The sequence below is a fragment of the Vipera ursinii genome (genome assembly GCF_947247035.1).
Source record: "Vipera ursinii genome assembly, chromosome: Z".
Classification (NCBI taxonomy): domain Eukaryota; kingdom Metazoa; phylum Chordata; class Lepidosauria; order Squamata; family Viperidae; genus Vipera; species Vipera ursinii.
The window spans coordinates 33383198-33398696 of NC_139517.1; the positions used below are offsets into that span (position 1 = coordinate 33383198).

Below are 15499 nucleotides of genomic sequence, written 5' to 3' on the forward strand. Positions count from 1 at the left end.
CCATTGTGTCGGCTCACCGCAGAGCTCAGCGAACGCCGTATATCAAGGGCCTCTTAATGCGTCTCCACCAGAGGCCCCTAGTTAAGCCCAGCCACCTCTCGGGGTCCCAGCAATTGGGCCCATCATCAAGGGAAATGTTAGAAAGGGCGGCAGGTCGTATCCAGGAGGGAAACCCCCCCCCTGAGGGCGTACAAGTCCAATCTAGAGTATTGTACTCGAGCCATGAGATAGAACTGTCTGTATGAGCCATTGTTCACAAATGGGGTCAGATGTTATTAAGATTATGTTAGTTAAGATGTAAAAACATTAAGTCCGGAACATGTCTTCATCCAGCAATCCGCCAGTCCGGCTCTGCTCTCACCTGAGCCGGTCCAGACAAGGGTCCATGACTGTCCTCTCACCTAGCCATGAGATCCAGCCTGGGATGGATAAGGGCAGCATTGCTGGGGGAGCAAAAAAAAAATCCCCCTGCTAGTCTCTCACACCAGCAGGGGATTGATAGCCAGTCCAGGGCCGCCCTCTCACCATGGCCTGTCCTAGACTCCTTCTGGAACATCATAGGGAGGTCACGGGAACAGGAAAAAAAATGTCCCAAATCCTGTTCCAGCCTCCAATCCATCTTGAAAAGTAACAAGCAGAGGCCATCCAAACACGCTAAATCCATTCCTAGGGCAGCAGGGAACTCAGTCAAAAATGTCAAGTGCTCAGATTCAAGCAGCCAAATCTCCATCGTCCTCTGAGAAAAAGGAGACAGAAAGGTCTCCCCCATAGCCTCCATGCCGAAACGGGAATCCGCGGCCATTTTATAAGCGAAAAGGCCAGGAGTAATAGTCAGGAGTAGAGAGATCCACGTGGCTGCAAATGGCACCCTCTAATTGAGTTCAGGTGCCAGATAGTCCATCCAGGGGTCCGCAGCAGGATCCTAGGCTGCCGAAGTCATTTCAGTCTAACGAAGCTCCCCAGCGCCCGAGGTAAGTGGAAGCAGGCGATCGATTCAAGCCAGCACAGCGCTCGACAGCTGATCCAAAGCACCAGCTGATCGGCGGCAGGTTACAAGCCGCCTGGCCGCTGCCGCTGCTACTTCTCTGGGAGGGGGGAAAGGCTCCACACCGCAAAACGGTGCTAGCCTGTTATTCCTACACCCCCCTCCAAATATGTCCCTCGGCTGGGCTTTCGTGAGCCTCCCAGTCCCCCATTGTGTCGGCTCACCGCAGAGCTCAGCGAACACCGTCCATGGTCGCCGCCATCTTGAGCAAAAAAAAAACAAAACACTTTTAAACGTGTTTAACTTATTGTAAGAGTTGTGGGCATTTGTTTAATCTTTTTTAATTTTTGTATTTTGTCTATTTAACATGTATTGCCCTGTTCACCGCCCTGAGTCCTTCGGGAGAAGGGCGGTATACAAATAAAATTAATAATAATAATAATAATGCTGGGAAAGATTGAGGGCAATAGAAGAAGGGGACGACAGAGAATGACGTGGCTGGATAAAGTCACTGAAGCAGTAGGCGTGAGCTTAAATGGACTCCAGAAGATGGTAGAAGACAGGAAGGCCTGGAGGAACGTTGTCCATAGGGTCGCGATGGGTCAGACACGACTTCGCAGCTAACAACAACACAGGTGCAATTTTATAATTCAGTATTTTCCTTGGGGCTTTTTCCTGCCTCAAAGATAAATTAGTATTCACTGTTGTACATCTGTGCTACAAATATTAAGCACAGAAAAGCTCATTATATTTCACGAGAAAGAAAATTTCAGAGGGATGAGTATACCTGCTATTAATTTCCTGCCCCTCCCTTTTCTCAATAGAAGTGTTTCTTGCAAGTTACTGTGCAGACTACCCATTTTTCTAGTTTTCTGACTGGCAATCAATCATATTCTCCCTACCTCCTCCAACAGTTCATAATATCTTGTTTATTTTAAAAAATGGGCAATGCTTCACAAATGAAGTATATTAGTTTGATAAGATAAAGAATTACATAAGTAAAATAATGTTTCAACAAAATATCATTTTTTTATGTTCTTCTTTGCAGTTTTAGCTGCACTAGATGTTTTTCCTTTTGATATTTTCTGCTGGGTCTGAGTTGTGCCTTTGTGTTTTTCCTTTGGAATATTCGTTCCTGCATCAACTTCTGGAATCACTGTTCCTTGTGGTGATGGATTCAAAACCATATGGTTTTCAGTTTGAGATAAATTAGTTAGAACTGGAGATCTTGATTCTGGTAAATTTAGGGGTTCACCTTCACTGGTGCTGAACACAAGCTGCCTCAGATTCTGTCGCTGCCTCAGCTCTTCCAGACGGGTTTCGTGTTCACTCATTGCTGTCTCTCTCCGCCGAGCTGAGCGGCTACTGAATTCATTATGGAGATCAACAAAAAAGTCTAGCAAAAAAGGAGAAAAAGTTATAGTCTCTATAGTCCATTTATTGTTTTCAGCAAATTTGCATAGAAGTTGCAGAATTGGGGAATGCAAATTATTTTTGTTAATATGGATACACATAAACCAGAGGGTCAGGCTCAATGTATAGATTGAGCTAAAAGCTAAAAATACAGATGGTTTCTTCACTGAGTGCTGACTTGTTCAGTTTTGGGTTATAACTGGGGCATCTATTAGAGAAATCATGGCAGTCTGAGCAAATATCAGATCAGCCAGGAAGTTGCTCAAAGTCTCCACTTTAAAAATTGCACTTTTAATACAAATATTAAACATAATATACTGTAAATATAATTAGTATACATTTAATCTTAGCAGTTTTTAAAGAAAAATTAATATCTACCAGATCTTTTTTTTCATCTCTACTTTGGAAATAAAAGATTCTTTGGTGAAGATAAATGTCACTACAATTAATAATAATTATATTTATAATTCATGGATTACTGCCTTGTCGTGGCGAAGGGGCTTGCGTAATTCAATGAAGCTATGAGCTATGCCATGCAGGGCCACCCAAGACGGACAGGTCATAGCAGAGAGTTCTGACAAAACGTGATCCACTGGAGAAGGAAATGGCAACCCACTCCAGTATCTTTGCCATGAAAACCCTATGGACAGTACCAAAAGGCAAAACGATATGACGCTGGAAGATGTGCCCCTCAGGTCGGAAGGCGTCCAATATGCTACTGAGGAAGAGCAGAGGGCTAGTACTAGTAGCGCCAGAAAGAATGAAGCGACTGGGCCAAAGCCGAAAGGACGCTCAGCTGTGGATGTGTCTGGTGGTGAAAGGAAAGTCCAATGCTGTAAAGATTTTCTCTCCATAGGAACCTGGAATGTAAGATCCATGAATCAAGGCAAGCTGGACGTGGTCAAACAAGAGATGACAAGACTGAACATCGACATCTTAGGTATCAGCGAACTAAAATGGACAGGAATGGGTGAATTTAATTCAGATGACCATCAGGTATACTATTGCGGGCAAGAATCCCTCAGAAGAAATGGAGTAGCCTTCATAGTCAATAAAAGAGTAGGAAAAGCAATACTGGGATACAATCCTCAAAATGACAGAATGATCTCAGTTCGAATCCAAGGCAAACCATTCAATATCACAGTAGTCCAAGTCTATGCCCCAACCACCGGTGCTGAAGAGGATGAAATTGACCGGTTCTATGAAGCCCTACAGCACCTTATAGAACTAACACCAAAAAATGATGTCCTTATCATCATGGGGGATTGGAATTTTTTATTTATTTTTTTATTTTAATTCCATTTATATCCCGCCCTTCTCCGAAGACTCAGGGCGGCTTACAAGCTTAGCAGTAGCCTTCATTCTATGTATATGCCTGCTTATTAGGGCTTTCACACACACCCCAAGCGGCATTATTACAAAGTCAGCTTATTGCCCCCAACAATCTGGGTCCTCATTTTACCTACCTCGGAAGGATGGAAGGCTGAGTCAACCTTGAGCCTGGTGGGATGCGAACCTGCAGGCAGCTGGTGTTACTTAAGGAGGCATTAGCCCACTGCTCCACCAATGCTAAAGTAGGAAGCCAAAAGATAACCGGAATAACAGGCAAGTTTGGCCTTGGAGTACAAAATGAAGCAGGGCACAGGCTGATAGAATTTTGTCAAGAGAATACGATGGTCATAGCAAACACTCTTTTCCAACAACCCAAGAGACTGCTCTACACATGGACATCACCAGATGGTCAACACAGAAATCAGATTGACTATGTGCTCTGCAGCCAAAGATGGAGAAGCTCTATACAGTCAGTAAAAACAAGACCAGGTGCTGACTGTGGCTCAGACCGTGAGCTTCTTGTTGCAAAGTTTAGGCTTAAACTGAAGAAAGTAGGGAAAAGCACTAGGCCAGTCAGGTATGAATTAAATCATATCCCTGTTGAATATACAGTAGAGGTGACAAATAGATTTAAGGAATTAGATCTGATAGACAGAGTGCCTGAAGAACTATGGACAGAGGTTCGCAACATTGTACAAGAGGTAGCAACCAAAACCATCCCAAAGAAAAAGAAATGCAAGAAAACAAAATGGCTGTCTGAGGAAGCTTTGCAAATAGCTGAGGAAAGGAGGGAAGCGAAAGGCAAGGGAGAAAAAGAAAGATACGCCCAATTGAATGCAGAATTCCAGAGAATAGCTAGAAGAGATAAGAATGCCTTCTTAAATGAACAGTGCAAAGAAACAGAAGAAAACAATAGAATAGGGAGGACCAGAGATCTTTTCAAGAAAATTGGAGAGATGAAGGGAACGTTTCAGGCAAAAATGGGCATGATAAAGTACCAAAATGGCAGGGACCTAACAGAGGCAGAAGAGATTAAGAAGAGGTGGCAAAATTACACAGAAGAACTATACAAGAATGAGCTTAACGTCCCTGATAATCACAATGAGGTGGTCACTGACCTCTAGCCAGACATCCTAGAATGTGAAGTGAAGTGGGCCTTAGAAAAGCTCAGCAACAACAAAGCTAGTGGAGGTGACAGTATTCCAGCTGAGCTATTCAAAACCTTAAAAGACGATGCAGTAAAAGTGCTACACTCAATTTGCCAGCAAATTTGGAAAACTCAAGAGTGGCCACAGGATTGGAAAAGATCAGTTTACATTCCAATTCCAAAGAAAGGCAGTGCCAAAGAATGTTCAAACTATCGCACCATTGCACTCATTTCTCATGCTAGTAAAGTTATGCTTAAAATCCTACAAGCTAGACTCCAGCAGTATGTGGATCGAGAACTACCAGAAGTACAGGCAGGATTTCGAAGAGGCAGAGGAACTAGAGATCAAATTGCCAACATACGCTGGATTATGGAGAAAGCTAGAGAGTTCCAGAAAAACATCTACTTCTGCTTCATTGACTATGCTAAAGCCTTTGATTGTGTGGATCATAACAAACTGTGGCAAGTCCTTAAAGAGATGGGCGTACCAAACCATCTTATTTGTCTCTTGAGAAACCTATATGCGGGCCAAGAAGCAACAGTGAGAACTGGACACGGAACCACTGATTGGTTCAAAATTGGGAAAGGAGTCCGGCAAGGCTGTATACTGTCACCTTGCCTATTTAACTTATATGCAGAGCACATCATGAGAAAGGCAGGGCTAGATGAATCAAAAGTTGGAATTAAGATTGCCGAAAGAAATATCAACAACCTAAGATATGCAGATGATACCACTCTAATGGCAGAAAGTGAAGAGGAACTGAAGAGTCTCTTGTTGCGAGTGAAGAAGGAGAGTGCAAAAGTTGGGTTGAAACTAAACATTAAGAAAACCAAGATCATGGCATCCGGCCCTCTCAATTCCTGGCAAATAGATGGGGAAGAAATGGAGGTAGTGACAGATTTTATTTTCCTGGGCTCCAAGATCACTGCACATGGGGACTGTAGTCAAGAAATTAAAAGACGCTTGCTCCTCGGGAGGAAAGCCATGGCAAATCTAGACAGCACACTAAAAAGCAGAGACATCACCCTGTCAACAAAAGTGCGTATAGTCAAGGCTATGGTCTTCCCAGTTGCAATGTATGGCAGTGAAAGCTGGACCATAAGAAAGGCTGAGCGCCAAAGAATTGAAGCCTTTGAACTATGGTGCTGGAGAAGACTCCTGCAAGTCCCTTGGACTGCAAGGCGATCAAACCGGTCAGTCCTAGAGGAGATCAACCCTGACTGCTCTTTAGAAGGCCAGATCCTGAAGCTAAAACTCAAATACTTTGGCCACCTAATGAGAAGGAAGGACTCACTGGAGAAGAGCCTAATGCTGGGAAAGATTGAGGGCAAGAGAAGTAGGGGACGACAGAGAATGAGGTGGCTGGATGGAGTCACTGAAGCAGTAGGCGTGAGCTTAAATGGACTCCAGAAGATGGTAGAGGACAGGAAGGCCTGGAGGAACGTTGTCCATAGGGTCGCGATGGGTCGGACACGACTTCGCAACTAACAACAACAACATATTTATAATGGTTATGCTTTTTTTACTCTGCATATTTAATTCCTGTGAATTGTGGCTTTTAACCAGTGTTTCCATGATTTTCCCCCTTTGTTTTATCCTCCCATTGTTCTTGTGAGGTATGTTAAGTTAAAAATGACTGACCCTAAGATTATTAGGAAACATCAAAGGAATCTGTATTTCTTGATGCCTTCAGTATTAACCATTTCATAACATATCTTCAGAAGTATTTTTTCATTGCAGAACTAAGAATCTTTGCTTCCACATTGATGTAGCACTCCAAAACTGGCCTTGTAATTGGAATACCTTTTTCTGTGCTCAGTGGCTGAAAGAGCTCTGGACAGTCCTCATAATCACTCTCTTCTGAGCTATTTTCTTCCTCTTCATTGTTTTGGAGTATGATTTTCTGCTTTGAGATGGCTTTGTTGTCCAGTTCTATCAGATGGGGCAGAGCTGCCAATACACGCTCCCTGGAAAATGAAAATAAAAGTTCATCTCCGTACTCTGCTCTTTGTTGATTAATAAAAGTAGTAGGCAAGATCTTTTACATTTAATGATTCATATTTTTTGTTTTGTTTTAAATCAAATTCTTCCTGCCACCCATTTGCAAAGTGAGGACTTCCAGAATTATCTAACCAACCATTCTAGCCCAGAAAACACTGCCTCATTTCCCATGTTCTTAAAGGATTTAGAACATCCTATTTGCTTTATTCTATGTTGATGCAGTGGCCTTAGTGATGGGGTACTACTTTCCTAAATTTAATACCTTCCGGATATTAGTTCTTATACTGGCTGCGATAAAGGAAGTTCCAAATTCAGCCTGAAGAACAAGAAGTTAGAAAAGATAATTATAGGATGAGTTACTATGAATTAATATGATTTGTTTTCCCTGGTTTTACCTATAGCCTTTTTGATTTATGCATTTATTTCCAGTCAGGTCAAGGATTGCAAGGTTCAGGGGCAGCTCATCTATATAAACAAGAAGTTAGAAATAAGGAAGCTGGTGAGAGTGCAAATGAATACAGATTGATACAAGAATTTTTGGAGATTCAGGAGACTGGTTCATATTTTCATGAAATATTATCAAATTCAAAATACAATTATTATTTTATTAAATTGCTAAATAAATACTTCACATATCTTTTTTCATATTACAAGTCAAAGTGAAGGGCTGAATTTTAATAATATAGTGTTCTATAGTATAAGTTCATATAATATTTTCACAACGCATGAGGGAATATAAGTACTGATCAACACTGCTTGTCCAATTCTAGCTGTAGAGCAAACCTGGGCATTTTATGGCCCCTGAGCAACATATAGCCCTTTTACTGTCCCTATCTGGCCTGTGTAAGATTAGTTGAAAATTAGAAATCAAATGTCAATAATTGCATTATGCACAAAAGTAAGCAGAATAAAATTCAGCCTGTTGGTTGAGCTTTCCACAGGAGTCTCAGTTTGGGAAAATTAATTGCTCACCACTGTAGCAGAGGCCACAGCTCATAATTCTGATAGTTGATAATTAATGGTTATTGAATTATATTTCCAACATATCAGGAAAACACAAATTTGAGGATGGCTGGTATAGGTGGCAAAGATGAACAGAAGAATAGACATAGACTAACCTATGTCTAAAGTATCAATGCAATTCTGTGAAATATCCAGAAACTTCAAGTTGAGGAGAGATTGGAGGTTCTCTACTTTGCTGATGTAATTTCCAGATAATGACAGAAACCTGGAAGTATGTGAGAAGGCAAGACAAATTGTAAAATTCGTAAGACAAACAATAGTAATACACTGCCTTTCAGAAAAAAAGGAAATATACAGAAGCCATGATGACATCATAAAGCATGCAATCTATTTCTTACAGCAGACAGCTAGTTACAATCCAACTCTTAAAGCCAGGTGAGTGTTTCACTACCTGTTGGCTGGAAATCAACTACACATTTCTTATTCTCATTTCTGAATCCCTGATTTTAAAATTGGTCTAGTTCTCACTGAAGTGATAAGTACATTTCATTCAGATAAAAAATTAGCAACCCAAAAATAAAATATAACCATGTTAGTTTTCTATACTAAATTTTAAGTTTAGGGATGATCCCATCTGTAGATGTAACATTACACACCAGACAGGCCCTTCATTCTTGAGATAAACAAGCCTAAAGAAGAGTCGGTGGCTTTGGGGCACTGAAGCTCATTCTACTTCAAGTTGTTGCACACTCACGACATATACAGCCCTTTCAGTGATTTAGCTGCAAGTTAATTCTCTAAAATGGTTACACAGAAAATGGATCAGTTGATTTAGCTAACAGGAAAAGCATGTGGTATGCGGACATAGCAATACCTACATTTAATATATTTATATTAAAATGTTATGCCACTCATTTTCCCTGAAGGTGACTCTAAATGTCTTACTGGTTATAAAACAAGTAGAAAAATAACTAAAAACTATACACCGCCCTGAGTCCTTCAGGAGAAGGGCGGTATATAACTAAAATTATTGTTGTTGTTGTTGTTGTTGTTGTTGTTGTTATTATTATTATTATTATTATTATTATTATTATTATTATTAATTTAAAAACCTATACTGAAACCAGAACTAAGACACATATAGGACAGGATGAGGTCTTATCCTGTCAACCATCTCCAGCGGTGAGCATCCCCATCAGGGCCTCAGGGTAACCAGCAAAATCAATTTAAATACCTTTCCAGAAGGCCAAAAGGCTGAGAGCATTTTCACTTCCAGTGATAGAGCCTTCCAAAGAAATTAGGCCATGGCAGAAAAGACTATTCTTGAACCCACCTGATGGAATTTCTTAGCACATGGGACCCATACCAGGCTTCTTCCATTGGCTCAAGAGGGGGAAGCTAGTTCCATTGGGAGAGATGGCTCCTCAGATACTCTGGACCCATGCCATATAGGGCTTTAAAAGTAACAACCAATGCCTTGAATTGGATACAGAAGCAAACTAGTAACCAATGCAGCTCGTATAATAGTGATGTTATATGTGAGGCCTAGGAACTTCCAAGACTGTGCAGCACTGCATTCTGCACCTGTTGCTGTTTCCGAATACTTCTTAAGGATAGCCGCATTGGAGCATGTTGCAGTAATCCAGCTGAGAGATGACTAGGGCATGAGTCATCATGTGCAGTGCCTCACAATCCAGGTAAGGGAACAACAGATACACAATACAAAATTGTGCAAAGGCTTTCCTAGCTATGACTGCTGCCTGCTCTCTCAGCAGGAGTCTTGCAACTAGGAAGACCCCCAAGTTGCACATGATGTCTGTCTGAGATAGTGTAACCCCATCCGGAGTTAATGATAATAACAAATATGTAATTTATTTGAAGCATTTCATCTATTATCATTTGATGTATATTATCATAATATATTTGGACTCAATTTGATGCACACTGAATTGTTTTATTTCCATACAAACTAAGGAAGATTTTCCAGCTTCCCTTTTTAATTATTTGAATTTGAATTTGAATTTATTAAATTTATATGCCGCCCTTCTTCCTAAGGACTCAGGGCGGCTCACAACAATAAAAAGTTAAAAACATAAAATACACAATTTAAAAAAGAATTAAACAATGAAGTAAATACATAACAATAGACCCAGTAAAACCAAATTTAAAACTACAGTCAGTCCAGGCCCGATTGTTGGAACATCCATGTCTTCAGGTCACGGCGGAAAGACCGAAGGTCAGGGGCGATCCTCAGCTCTGGGGGCAATTCATTCCAGAGGGTTGGTGCGCCCACAGAGAAGGCTCTCCCCCTGGGGGTCGCCAGCTGGCATTGCTTAGCTGACGGCACCCTGAGGAGGCCAACTCTGTGGGAGTGAACTGGGCGATGGGAGGTTGATAATGGCAGCAGGTGGTCTCGCAAGTACCCGGGCCTAAGCCATTTAGGGCTTTAAAAGTGATTACCAGCACCTTGAATTGCACCCGGAGGACAACCGGAAGCCAGTGCAGCTCGCACAGGAGTGGTATAACATGGGAGTATCGAGAAACTCCCATAAGCACCCGCGCGGCCGCATTTTGCACCATCTGAAGCCTCCGGGTGCACTTCAAGGGCAGCCCCATGTAGAAAGCGTTGCAGTAATCCAGGCGAGAAGTGACAAGGGCATGGGTGACCGTGCACAGGGCATCTTAGTCCAAAAAGGGGCACAACTGGCGCACCAGGCGAACCCATGCGAAGGCCCCCCTGGTCACAGCAGCCAGATGATCCTCCAAGTTAAGCCGTGAATCCAGGAGGACACCCAAGTTGCAAGCCCTTTCAGAGGGGGCAATACCTCCCCACTCATCAAAAGAGGTGGAACATGTTGGACAATACGAGATGCCGGTATCCACAGCCACTCGGTCTTGGAGGGGTTCAGCCTGAGCCTGTTCCTTCCCATCCAGACCTGCACTGCCTCCAGGCACCGGGACATCACGTCAAGGGCATCGCTGGGTTGGTTTGGGGTGGAGATGAACAATTTAAATCATGTAAGTTAAAAATATACTTACTTCAAGTTTGGAAAGCAATTTAAGTTTTCAATTTTCTTTATTTGATTCTAAAAATGAAAATAGCACAAGTCTCAAGTTGTTATTAAATGCAGGAAGGGAATTGGGAAAGATTCATTCAGTGTATACAAATATATGTGCTTGCACTTTGAAAAGGAGTTTTTCTCCTAGCTATTAGGTCTTTGTGCAGTCCCTGAGAAACCTTCTAGGTAGTATTGTTTCATCTATAAAAGCAATAGCACTGTCATCACAAACACCAGAAAAACTCTAGTAAGAAAGTGGGACATGTAAGTTATTTGTGGATATCTCTGCTGTCTATTTTCCTGATGCTGCATCCTTATATGCATAAAGCATTGTAAGAAATATTAAGAATGGCAGACTAACTTTATTTTGGAATGACCACACCCAACCTGCAACCAAGGAAAATATTTTGCCCTTCATGGCAATTGATAAATATCATATTTAGTATTTGCTTTAAAAATAAAAATAAGATCAGCACCAAACCAAATTATGATTCACCCATCAAGATATCTGGATTCCTCCTTTATGAATTTTGCTAAATATTTTTTGTGTACATCTTCAATATAGTCCGACAAGAAAGAAGATAGGCAAAACACTGAGCACATAAATCATTTTTCTAAAACAGTGATCTGTCACTACTTCCATGGTTGGTTTTTTTGTGTGTGTATAGTGATACACTTTCAGGCCCTAAAGTCTTGGAAGTCTGAATATTTTTAAAACAGCTTTTTCTAGCCCAGTGCTCCAGCTGTGATGGAAAGTTGCTATCATGCCCAACCAATATAAGTTGTCACTTTATCAAAGGGAGTTGGGAAACAGCTAGTGGTACATAGTTAAGGCACATGCTTCGGATGCCAAGAAAGGGGGAAAAAACCCTTACCTTTCGAAGTTAGTGCTGTACTCAGTAGCAAAGAATGTAGCAGAGTATGTTACCTGTTGTAAATAGATGCTGTGGACATGTTTTAAGTCTGGCAGGTTGGTAATGCAGCTAATTCTCTCCCTATCTAGCCGTAGGATCTGTAGAGAAGCCAGAGCTTCAGATCTGGAATTCCAAAAATGTTTTTTCAGCCACTAACATTATACTTCTTTTCCTTTCCCCCATCCTCCTCCCTGCCAAAGTATTATCAGCACCTAAAAAAAAGTGTAATATTTAAACAATAGCAGGAATACTCACATCTTCTCTGGGTCCTCTTTCTCCACTGGTACTGGCATATTCCTTTGGACAATAAGAGATTTTGTCAAGTATACTCCTTCAGTGGAGGGTTGTAAATTTGCTGAAAACAAGTAAAGGATTCTGGTTTATCTAGGTTTAAATCGGCATATCAGCTACGCTACTATGTCATAAAAGCAAACCTCCTTGTTATTGTTTCTAACAGTGAAAGTTCATAAGAAAGATTCTAGGAAAAAGAACTCTGAAAGAAAATAAAAGATAATATATTTCCAGAATATATCAGAAAGGAAGAGGAAGATCCTTAATTTTATATAGAATACTGTCCCATGGCTATATCTCTACTTTGTATTGTATGGCTTTATTTGCCAAAGTTTTGTTGTTCTTAGTCATTGCCAGAAAAAATCTACCTGAGACACGATTAATTTTAATAACAGTCAGATTTAATCATACCTAAAATAAACCCATTGAAATGAATGGCACAAATTAACTATGATTACTGTAAATCCCACTAGTCCATATTAATAAATCTTACAGAAAGTATAATGGATAAAATTGATTTACCTACCAAATAACAACAAAATGATTTCTAAATGTCAGTATGTAGTCCTCAACCTACAACAGTTCATTTAGTGACTGACGTAACAACTGCACTAATAAAAGTGACTCATAGCACTAATAAAAGTGACTCATAACCGTTTTTGACACTTAACACAATTGTTGAAGCAGTGTCACCATGGTCACAAAATCAAGATTGGCAACTGACTGATATTTTCCTGGGGTCATGTTATCCCCTTTGGTAACTGATAAGCAAAATCAAGGAGGAAGCCAGATTAATTTAACAATCATGTTACTAACAACTACAGGGATTCACTTAACAACTGGCAAGAATGGTTGTAAAATGGGGCAAAGTTGTGTTAGCAAGAAAGTTTGGGTCCAATTGTAGTTGTAAGTCAAGGACTACCTGTAAATGTAATTCCAAAAGAAAATACAGAAAGGTGAAAAATATAAAATATAAAAAAGTAAAAAATAGGCAGTAATGGGCTGATTTATTTCCAGCTAAGAGCTGGGGGTACAGCAATACAAGGGAACAACAATCAATGAATTAATGGCCCGTCATCAACATCCCAATCAACAACTAAAAGCCACACACAACCAGGCACCTTATAAATACTATGCACAGAACAGCCCAGTGCACACATCCTGGAGATTGAAAAGTCCCTGAGGATGGGCTCCAGCGTGAGTCAAAAGCCTGAAAGAACAAACCTCTAGTCCCAGTGACCAAGTCAGATTGGATCCTGGGACGTGTATATTTGCCTTTATTCGCAAGTAGTGTCGAATTTGATTAACCTTATCCATGCCATGAGGGAAATAAAAATATACAAGAACTATCCCTCATTTAGTTAGGAACAATATTTTGATCACTGAGAAGGTTGATACTAATTGCTTATTGTTTCAGTTCTACATTGGACTAACTCCCTCAATCCCTATTGAAATTTAGTATTAGTATTGGCAACTAACCCATGAGGCTTTGTCACCTTAGATTTGGAGGAGATGTACGCTGTGTTGTCTAAAACCTGAGAACTTTTTGAAGGAAAAGTCTTCATCGTGGTTCAGTCCAAGCCGGGAATAAACAATATGGCAATTGCTTTAGAACAGACATGTCAAAACGTGACATCGCGAGATATATTGAGATTATTTTGCCATTGCCGGCAATGGGGCGGGTGTGGCTTCCGGATGACATGTCTGGCCCATGGGCCGGCAGTTTGACACCCCTGCTTTAGAAAGAAGGTTGCAGTTTATTGAAGAGGAGAGCCAGACAGAAATATGGCTCTGGAAGAAAAGAGAGAGAACATGTAGGGAGTAGGTTTTTATACCCTCTAAGGCTCTTGAGGTTCTTTTCTGTTCCTGTTTATTTTATTTTTATTTTTATTTTTATTACATTTATATCCCGCCCTTCTCCGAAGACTCATGGCGGCTTTACAAACTTAGCAGTAGCCTTCATTCTATGTATATGCCTGCTTATTAGGGCTTTCACACACACCCCAAGCGGCATTATTACAAAGTCAGCTTAATTGCCCCCAACAATCTGGGTCTTCATTTTACCTACGGAAGGATGGAAGGCTGAGTCAACCTTGAGCCTGGTGGGATGAGAACCTGCACTAATTGCAGGCAGCTGGTGTTACTTAAGGAGGCATCAGCCCACTGCTCCACCAAGGCTCTTTTGAGGCTTCTGTCCCATGCAACACTCTTTATAATCAGATATAAATATAATGACTATAAGTTATTTATTATAAAGGATAGTACTTCATTTCAGAAAACTGGCCTTTAGATTTAATTATTTTCTTGGTTTTGCTCTTGAATTTTCCTTTGTAAAGCAAAGTTATACACAGTTAATTTTTTTATCCTTGGGATTTAGAAAAGAATTTGTTCCCTTTTGAGGTTTATTTTTCCCCAAGAAAATATGATCACTATAGGTATAAACAACTAGTTTGCACATGCCTATTTTTAAAAATCTCAGTTTCTATTTTCTTAATAAGACATAAACTGATCTCTTACTTTCTAATTGACACATCTTATCTCAATTGCTTCTCATTCTTTTCTTACCTAGAGTGACACTTTTGCTCCTCCATAAGGGTGAAACATTAATTTGTATTTATTTTAGTGTTTCATTGGATTGTTGTTGCTGCTCAGAGTCACTTTCTGCGAGATGAGTGGCTGTGTAAGTCGGATTGATAAACTTTCTAAAACGGTGATACAGTAGTTCAGTTCTTTAATAATTACTTTTCAACGCCTTGAACTCTTAAGATACCTTCAAAGTGGAGGACTTACCTCCTGGCATGACTGATGAATCCTCCTGATGCCCAAAAATGATATCTGTCTCCTAGAAAAGAGACTGGGGAGGTTATCTGCAACCGCTATAGGTTCAGAATCTCAATGGAAACGGTCCACAGATAGTAGGGGGAGGAGGCAAGAATTACTATAACAACTCCTTGCATTTACTTGGCAACCAAAGAATGCAGCCATAGCAGCGTTCAAAAGTCTTTGTGTTCACCCCCCAAAAAAAACTTTGCAAAGGGAGATTCAGTTGCTTATAGCAGCAGGTTGGAAGGAGAATTTGTAAGAATTCCTTATGGGTGCGGATATCCACGCAAGGAGTGGCGGTGTCTCCTTGGCAACATTTATGGCAGTGTTTCTCAACCACAGTCACTTTAAAACGTATGGACTTCAGCCCCCAGAATTCCTCAGCCCACCCATGCTGGCTGAGGTACTCTGGGAGTTGAAGTCCACAGAGTGGCTGAGGCTAAAAAATATTGATCTAGGGCGAAACTAGCTTCTCTCATCTTTTTTACAAATGAACTGTTGTAAAACTGAAGTGTGGTACCTCTGCCTTTTTCTATGGGTGCCACTAGCAATCCTTAGGGTTACCATAGC

The 15499-nt window shown here is 40.8% G+C and overlaps 1 protein-coding gene across 2 annotated transcripts; it reads right to left on the reverse strand.

Moving 5' to 3' along the window:
* Positions 1 to 1956: 1956 nt before the first annotated feature.
* Positions 1957 to 15132, reverse strand: LRRC46 (leucine rich repeat containing 46). 2 transcript variants are annotated; one of them, XM_083378137.1, is made up of 8 exons: positions 14897 to 15132; positions 12071 to 12170; positions 11830 to 11938; positions 10882 to 10928; positions 7998 to 8107; positions 7275 to 7344; positions 6682 to 6845; positions 1957 to 2381 (listed from the first exon to the last, which is right to left on the reverse strand). In XM_083378137.1, the coding sequence occupies exons 1-8, from the start codon at positions 14904 to 14906 to the stop codon at positions 2008 to 2010; spliced, it is 984 nt and encodes a 327-aa protein (XP_083234263.1). In that variant the 5' UTR covers positions 14907 to 15132; the 3' UTR covers positions 1957 to 2007. The 2 variants fall into 2 exon arrangements, with proteins under 2 accessions (XP_083234263.1, XP_083234264.1); XM_083378138.1 differs by having other exon boundaries at positions 12071 to 12112; positions 14897 to 15018.
* Positions 15133 to 15499: the final 367 nt, after the last annotated feature.

Bases quoted from the DNA above. Each gene is read 5' to 3' on its own strand.
- LRRC46 (XM_083378137.1), bottom strand. The intron at 7,345-7,997 runs GTTAGTCTATGT...TTGTTTATATAG, and splicing joins CATTGATACTTTAGACATAG to ATGAGCTGCCCCTGAACCTT. The intron at 2,382-6,681 runs GTATTCCAATTA...CTTTTTTGCTAG, and splicing joins GCCACTGAGCACAGAAAAAG to ACTTTTTTGTTGATCTCCAT.